Raw genomic sequence first — 8341 nt, 5'->3', positions numbered from 1 at the left:
CCGCGGCGCCGCCAGGGGCCACGCCGGCCGCCGCGCCGTCGGGGCCGACGGTGGTGAAGAACTTGTCGCCGTCGTAGTAATCGGTGACGGGCAGCAGCTTCCTGCAGAACTTGATGATCTGGGGGCGGGGCAGCGGGGGCGCGTCGAGGCAGGGGAGCGGGCGCGAGCGGGCCGGTGAGTGTTTGGGCGGACGGCGGGCTGAGGGCTCGGTGCGCGTGGAGGGGAGGGGGGCCGGGTGGGTGACCTTAAGAGACTCGCGGCCTGCTGACCAAGCACCCAGCGGCATGCATACGCGGGGCCGGGGTGTGACGTCACCAGAGAATGGTTGGGAGCCCGTGGCGCTGCGCTGCACAGACGGCAAGCCGCCTTGCGGCTTGCGCAAGTGCTGCGCCACACAGCCACCTTGACTGCTGCGCCCGGACGGGTGACGCCTCGCAGTGATGCACACACAGCAGGCAGCCCTCACGCACCCTCCCCCGCAAGCCTGCTCCGTAAATGCCAAACAAGGCTTATTTTTCCCGCCAGCGTCATTCAAGCCACCCTAGGCCCCGAAACACTAGACAGCAGGCGCCCCCCGCCGCTGCGCCCCGCCGCCACTCACGTTGTTGTTGCTCAGGTCCTCGTCATCCTCCTCCTCGCTGACGAGCAGCCCGTACGCGCTCCACAGCAGCACCAGCGCAAACACGAGCAGCACGGGCTCGAACCGCTGCACCAGCTCTGTGCCCAGCATGATCATCACGAGCCGCAGCACGGCGGCGGTGGCGATGCCGTAGGAGAGGACCTTAGGCTGGTGCACCACCGGGGTCTTGAAGTAATTGAACACGAGGACAAACACAAACAGGTTGTCCACGGATAGGGATTGCTCCAGCAGGTAACCGGCGAAGAACTCCTGCGCCTTCTCAGCCCCCTGGACGTACCAGACGCCGCCGCCGAACGCGACGGCGGCGCCGACCCACAGCGCGAGCGTCTCGAGGCGCGACTCGGTGCGCGGCAGGTCGGTGGTCACGAGCTGCAGCTCGCGCTCCTGCTCCTCGATGGAGAGCAGGGACGCGTCGCGGCCGCCGTGGGACGAGCGCTGTTGCTGCTGCTGCTGCTGCTGCTGCTGCTGCTGCTGCTGCTGCTGCTGCTGCTGGTCGCCCGCGGCCCCTCCGCCGCTGGTGCTGGCCGCTTCGGGCGCTGCGGCCGTCGGGGCCACCGCAGCGCTCGCAGCCGCAGCAGAGACGGAGGGCCCCGCGCCCCTACCATTGCCGCCGCTGCCGCCACTGCTGCCGGCCCTACTGCTGCCGCTGGGCGCAGGGCCCGCCGCAAAGTCAACACTGCTTGTGGGGCTGGGCCCGCCGCCACCACTGGCTGCGGCGCGGCGCAGCAGCAGCGCCGCGCGTTGCAGGCGTTGCTGCGGCTCGGCCGCAGCGAGCACCTGCACTTGTGAGTTATTTTGCCGCTGCACGGGCCCCCAATGGGTCTGCTGCAGCAAGGCGCACGGGCATCCCGACGGGGTCACTCGAAGCGCTGCGCGTCTCTGCAGCCCTGCTGGGCAGGCCGCGCGCTGGTGCATTGTGGCAGTACAGCTGCACCTTATAGGTTGCTGGGCTGCTGCCTGCAGGGCTGGCGCGCTGAACACACCCCAGATTTTGAGATATTGCCAAACGAGGCGACCTAGAACGTGACGAAGCCCATCACAAATCAGACAACGTATTCAGAGCGGCTTAATCGAGCGTATGGTGCCTTCAAAGAACAGCTGGTTCCTGCAAGGGTGAGTGGCTACTGGTGCACACGCAATTTTTCGTCTTCATGCACCCTTAAGAACCTTCAAAATCATCACGAATTCATCAGTTTATATACTGCTACACCGTTGATATCGATTCAGCTTGCCAGGACCGATCTCAGGCGCGATCTTACCTGGGATACCTGCGCGCGCATCTTTACCAGCTTTGCTGGCCACACCGCCCGTGTATCGCCGATCGATTATGGGCAGGTCCGCAGTCATTGTCGCCGCCGCAGCGGGCGCCGCGGCGGGTGCTGCGGCAGCGGCAGCCTTCGTTGGCCGCCGCCAGGCAAGCGGCGTGCGCGGCCTCTTGAACGGCAACTACTCGTGGATGACCCACAAGGTACGGCCGCACTCACGCCCGCCCACACCACACTGCCAATCTTACGCGAGCCGCAACACACGGAATACGCAGTCGATTCCACCTCGTCGCTCGCCGCCCCGACGCCGGCCATATGCTGGCAGGTGGCCATGACGTCGCCCCGCCGGTCCCGCCCCTATTCCCTCCTCTATACACATACACACACAAGCCGCGACGGCGTCCAATTCACCTTCTGCACGACCATCAGCACCCGCTCCCGCACCCAACCCCATCCCTTGCGGCCGCCCGTCCCCCCAGGAGCGCTGCTTGGTCCGCGCCCTCGTGAGCCACGGCCACTCCCACCTGTTCCGCTCGTGGCCGCGCCCCGGCATTGGCGACGACGCCAAGCGGCGGCTGCTGGCCGCGGCGGCGGCGCGGCTGGCGGGCGAGGGCGGCGAGTTGGAGGAGGCCCGGCTGCAGGTGCGGCGCGTGGCAACGGGGTCAGTCGGGGTGAGGAGGGGCGACGCAGTCCCAGCCGGGGCAGCTGCCGTGGTTGCTGCTCAACGAAACCGCCAGCAGGAGGCTCACAAGTGTGGACCAGCCGGCAGCCCGAGGGCGGCAGAGGCCTGCAGGCGTCGAGGCGGCCGCGCGCGAGCGCGGGGCATGGCATGGCTGTGGCGAGCGTGGCACCGGGAGCGTTCCGTCGGCGGCGGGCGGCAGCAGGTGGCCCGGCCAGGGCGTCAGATGGCCCCGCAGCTGCTCGCCGCCCGCCCCGCGTACGAAACACATCATCTTAGACGGGTGCATGTTGGATCCACGCTGGCCTCAGCTGTATGTTGCCTCCATGCGCGACAGGTCCTGCAGCCGCCGGTGGCCCCCAGGCGGCCCCTCGACCTGAACCTACATGATGACGTGCGCAGCGACGAGTATTACTGGTGGGTGCTCGCGGGTTGGTCATGTGCCACGTGTATGTGCATGCATGTGCGTGTGTGCGTGTGTGTGTGCGTGCATAAATGTGGTTACATATGTCTGTGTGTGTGTATGTGTGTGTGTGTGTGTGTGTGTTTGTGTGGTTTCAATTCAAGAGTAAGTGTGTGTGTGTGGGGTGGGGGTGTCGAATGCATTAGCTGAGCTTTGGCACCCATAATTGCCAGACGCGCATCGCTCTCAGTGATGGCTGCAATCGCGGTGGCCGCGTGCCATCGCCCCTGCTGGTCCCCGCAGGCTGCGCGACGACGCGCGCAAGGACAAGGACGTGCTGGCTTACCTGAAGGAGGAGAATTCCTACACTGAGGCGGTGCTGGCAGACACGAAGGACCTGCAGGTGTGGGAAAGCTGATGATAATCAAAATCAACGAAGATTTGATTGGATAGGATATGGGCTTTGGAGGTTCCCAAGGCTCTGGGGGTGCCGGCTTGAGGGTGCAGACCGGGCTCAAGAGGGCTCGGAGCGGCTGGTCGGGTTGGTTGCGTCGGGAGGGAAGCGCGTGGGGGACCTTGGCTCGTTGGCGCAGGCGTGGCGGCGAAGGGTGAAGCGCTGTCCGCCCTTGGCGCTGGCGTGTGCTGATCGATCGTGGAGTACCCCTGTCCCTACCTCTCCTTGGCTCGACCTGGGTGGTCACCGCAGGACGCCCTGTACAAGGAGATGCGCGGCCGCATCCAGGAGGAGGACTCCAGCGTGCCGACCAGGTGGGTGGGGGACAGGCGTTGCTGCCTTCTTCTTGGCCTGGGGCCGATGCGGCACGCGGCAGGCCGGTGCCTGCCCGCCTTCCGACAGGGCGCAGGCTGAGCTAAGCAGCCAGGCCAGGCACGCAAGCAAGCAAGCTGTAGCCGCCTGCCTGCCGTGACCCATGGGCTTCCGCTGCACACATGTTTGTATATGAACAAAAATCACCCCCCCCAGGTACAAGGGCTACTGGTACTACAGCCGAACAGGTGCAGATTGGTGGCGAGCCTCGAATGCCGCGCCGTCCCGGCCGGCGCCGTGCGGCTGCTGCAGCCACGTACACGCCGCGCGCGTCGACGCGCGATGCATGCTTGACCCCAGGACGTGCCAGCTGCGCCTGCACCTGCATTCTCGGCCAAGCGCCCGTTTGCCGGCTCTCCCAAACCCAACGCCTCACAAAGCCGGCCTGCTCTTTGAAGCACCCCTGGCCAGGTGCCTCACCCTACCCAGACCACAACAACGCGCTGCCCCGCCCTCACACAACCTCAAAACCTCCGGTCGGGGGTTGCAGGCGAGGGCCAGCAGTACAAGGTGCACTGCCGCAAGGCCGTGCCGGCGGACGCGGCGCCGCCGAGCGAGGCGGACGCCCCCGCGGAGGGGGCGGTGGAGGAGGTTCTGCTGGATGAGAACGCGCGGAAGGAGCAGGGCAAGCACGAGTTTTACATGGTGCGGTGGCGCTAGTGAAGGCGCTGGTGTGCATGGGTGTTCTGCGGATGCGTGTGTGTTGACGTTTGGTTTGTGTCCGTCGGTCAGTGTGGTGTGGGCGTACGGTTTGTGCATCTGCACGCGCGCACGCGTGAGTGCACGCGTTCACGTGCGTGCGCGCATGGTGCATCGGCACTCTATGCATATCGCAACCTCCAATTCTTGTGTGGTTCCCGGAACCGGACTTGGCCGTCGCCTCGCGGCACGCATGCGTGCCGGCAGACCGACACGGCCTGCTTGCCCATGTGCCTCGGTTCCCCCCTCTAGACACGATTTCCTCGTCCATCGTGAACCGGCCTCCCCTGCGCCCGTCGACAGGTGTCGTCTGTCGATGAGTCGCCGGACCAGAAGCTGCTGGCCTGGGCGGAGGACGTGGTGGGGGGAGAGCGGTACAACCTGCACGTCAAGGTGCGGCCCATGGGGCGCCGGGGACAGGCGGGGGCTCTTTGTGGATGAAAGTGCACTCAGGAAGTGGTGGGGTGGGCGCGGGGCGCCCGTCCGGATTATTTGGGAGCTGGGAAGCAACGGGAGGGGCTGGGGAGCAAGGGGGAGCGGCCAGGGAGCGAGTGGGGTGGCTGCCGATGGTATTGGTTCGAGGGCGTGTACTTTGGAAGTTGCAGCTTTGTCCGGCTGGCTGAGTGTCTCCAAAGTTCGGATTGGACACCACGGCTGTGGAGTGCTCCACATTTGTGAGCAACAGCCTTGGTTGTTGAACCGTGCTCGGGCAGACCGCCCAGCCAACCCCTGGAATCGTCCTCACGCCAAGCCATGCACGCCCCAAATACTCCTCAGCACCAGCACCGTGGCTGCCTGTCATTTCCCGCCGCCACCCTGCTCGCCCCCCAGGACATCGCCACGAGTGCGCGACTCAGCGGCCCGATCCCAAACACGAGCGGCGACGTGGTCTGGGCCAACGACAACGCCACCCTGGTGTGCACCGCCACCTTGACGCCGTGGGCGCAATGCCGGCTGCTTAAAGACCTGCAGTCGGCCGGGCATCACACAATGCTCGTTCTTCTTCTTCTGGTGATTTAGTCCTGCCCTGCAGCACCAGGGATGCAGGGTTGCAGCGTTGGCCCCCGGCAATGCCCTATATGCTGCATTTTTCACCCGCCCTCCTCCCGCCATGACTCATCAGTTCTACACCCTCAAGGACCACCTGGATCGCCCCTACAAGGTCATGAGGCACAGGTGATGACGCGAGCTGGGGGACGCGATTAGTCAGGACGCGTGGCGGGGTATGTGAGTGTTGTAACCTGTGTGTGTGAGAGTGAGTGCGGGCTGTGTGGATGTGTGTGTGTGTGTGTGTGTGTGTGTGTGTGTGTGTGTGTGTGTGTGTGTGCGCGCACATAGGCACTTGGAAGGACTGTCGTCCTTGGCTTTCGTTGGGACAGTGCATGCGAGTGCATGTGTGTGTGCGTGTGCGTGTGCGTGTGCGTGTGTGTGCGTGTGCGTGTGTGTGTGTGTGTATGTGTGTGTGCGCGTGCGTGTGTGTGTGTGTGTGTGTCTGTGGTTCGTGCACACGCGCAGTTCGTGTCGGGCGTCACGCTCGACCCCGATCCACGCTGCGCCCCTCCCTCCAACCCCCTGTGTGTCGATCTACCCGCCCCGCCCACAGGATCGGCACCCCGCACTCTGATGACGTGGCGGTGTATGAAGAGGCTGACGAGGCCTTTTACGTCGGCATTGGCCGCGACTCCAGTGACGAGATTCTGTACATTCACGCGGGTGTGTCGAGTGATGACGTCATGCTGTGGCCTGGGCTGGGGGCCGTTCGGGTGTGCATGACAAATGCTTGTTGAGCACGCGGGCGGGCCCGGGGGGGGGGGGATTGCGTGCTCCATAATCTGCTCTGATGGGCTTCAATCTCACGAGGCAGGGCGGGGCGGGGGGGGACTTTGGCTCAGGTCAAGGGGGTGATGGTCGGGGGCGGCTGGGTTGGGCAACCGCGTCGCTGGTCATGTGGCGCGATTTCAGGGACGGGAGAAGGGGGCCCTCCACACGAAAGCGCTGGATGTAACCCCCATCATGCTGCGACCACTCTAGGTTGTAGGACACAACCCCCACCCTTCCGCAACCAATCTAGCTTGTACCCATCCCCCGACGCGGCGGCACGCCCGTCCGACGCTTGCAGCCCTCACCTTTTGCACCTCACCTTACCCCTCGTGCTCTGCTCTGCTCCTCCCGGCCCTTGTCTCCAGGCTCCGCCGTCACCAGTGAAACGCGCTTTCTCTCGGCCGACGACCCCACTGGGGAGTTCAAGCCTGCGCTGCCCAGAGTGCCGGTGAGGGGGCAAGCCCAGCCTCAGGGCCCCATTTGAGCCCGGGGCTCCAACCTTCGGGCGGGCCATCCCCATATGGAGTGCGCCGGGCGGATGTTTCCACGGCCGTCCAGCTTCCAGCGCCCGCTTTGAACGAGCTGGACCTTGAAGGCGACACAGGCATTGCCGCGCAGCCTTCCAGCGTCACGCCTTGGGCGCGACAGGACTGATTGCCCGGGCCGCGACCTCTTGGAGCAACCAGCCGCCCTTGCTCCCTAGCGGGCCACCCTGGCCATGAGCCAACTGCCCAACCGAACCCAACCGACCAACCGACCAACCAACCGCCACGCCTCAGGACGTGGAGTACTCTCTGAGCCACCATCCAGGGCCGAAGGGCGAGGGCAAGGGCTGGTGGGTGGCCGCGGGCATGGTTTGCGGGGTGACACGCTTGACTCGCAGCCTTGCCGGCCCACCCCACTCTCCTGCGCGTGCCGCGCGGCTCTCCTCGTAAACCGGCGGCGCCCGCAGCCGCCGCGCTTTTAGACCATCCGCTGCAGTCGCCAGCGCCGGGCCCTAGTCCCCCCTCCCCCGCGCTGTCCGGCCCGCGCGCCCTCACAGCGCCGCTCCGATCACCCCCCGCCGCCGACAAGTCGCGCGCACCGCTGCCCCCCCTCGCCGCAACCACCCCCCCTCCCTCCCCGGTCTCGTGACAGGTTCCTCATCTCGCTGCGCGACAAGGAGCACCCAAACTCTGAGGTCCGGGTGGCGCCGGTCAGCAACCCCCAGGATCAGACGGTGAGGGAGCCGGAGCACACACACGTGCGCACACTCACAACACATGTGTATACACAAGCACCCACAACCCCCGTTACAATATACACACACACACGCACACGCATCTGCATGCCCGCACATTGACCACATACTCGAAAACTAACACGCGCACACACGCGCGCACGCGCGCGCGCACACACACACACACACGAACACACCCACACAATCTCCAACAGCCTTGAGCCAAACGACACGACCGAAGCCGAAAGCCCCCCTGCCCCCACCAATCATCATCGCCGCCGTCAGGTCGTCGTGCCCCACCGCTCAGACGTCAAAATCGAGGGCGTCGGCGCGTCCCTCAAATACATTGTTGTCAACGAAAGGGCAAACGCTTCAACGCGTGTGGTGGTTCACCCTGTCCCGGCCGGCGGCGCGGCGCCGGCGGGGCCGCTGGGGGAGGGGCAGGTGATGGAATTTGATGAGGCGGTCTACAGCCTGGCTGGAGGTGAGCCAACTATTCGCTGACCTGGCTGACCAGCCGGCTTCTGTGTGTATGCACAGATATTCACGTACACAGATATGCATGCAAAGATATGTATGTGTGCAGCCTGGCTGGAGGTCAGGGGCGGCTGGGGGGAGGTCCGTGTGCCCGGGGGCTGGGGTATTTTGTAGTCCCTGCGCTGTTTTGATGCATTATGGGGGTGGGGGCGCGGGGGGCCGACGAACGTTTCACTCGTTTGTCTCCTCAGGCAAGCAGATGTGCGCACACACATGTGAGCGCTGTATGTGCACATGCGAGCGCGCGTGCGC

At 65.2% G+C, this 8341-nt stretch overlaps 2 protein-coding genes across 2 annotated transcripts; one reads left to right on the top strand and one right to left on the bottom strand.

Annotated features, from left to right (window-relative positions):
- Positions 1–556: 556 nt before the first annotated feature.
- MNEG_4569 (hypothetical protein) lies at positions 557–1920 on the bottom strand (the record flags this gene model as incomplete). The annotated part of the gene is made up of 2 exons (XM_014046951.1): positions 557–1417; positions 1900–1920. 2 exons carry the CDS (start codon positions 1918–1920, stop codon positions 557–559), a joined length of 882 nt encoding a protein of 293 aa, XP_013902405.1.
- A 47-nt stretch (positions 1921–1967) lies between these two features.
- Positions 1968–7773, top strand: MNEG_4568 (oligopeptidase B; the record flags this gene model as incomplete). Its single annotated transcript, XM_014046950.1, has 15 exons — positions 1968–2108; positions 2385–2546; positions 2922–3001; positions 3291–3390; positions 3694–3755; positions 3970–4001; positions 4304–4458; positions 4816–4905; positions 5344–5427; positions 5636–5688; positions 6116–6225; positions 6699–6781; positions 7113–7168; positions 7471–7552; positions 7768–7773. 15 exons carry the CDS (start codon positions 1968–1970, stop codon positions 7771–7773), a joined length of 1296 nt encoding a protein of 431 aa, XP_013902404.1.
- Positions 7774–8341: the final 568 nt, after the last annotated feature.

Source organism: Monoraphidium neglectum (genome assembly GCF_000611645.1).
Source record: "Monoraphidium neglectum strain SAG 48.87 unplaced genomic scaffold scaffold00641, whole genome shotgun sequence".
Taxonomy (NCBI): domain Eukaryota; kingdom Viridiplantae; phylum Chlorophyta; class Chlorophyceae; order Sphaeropleales; family Selenastraceae; genus Monoraphidium; species Monoraphidium neglectum.
Note: the sequence above shows the minus strand (reverse complement) of the source record. Positions and strands in the feature narration are given on the sequence as shown.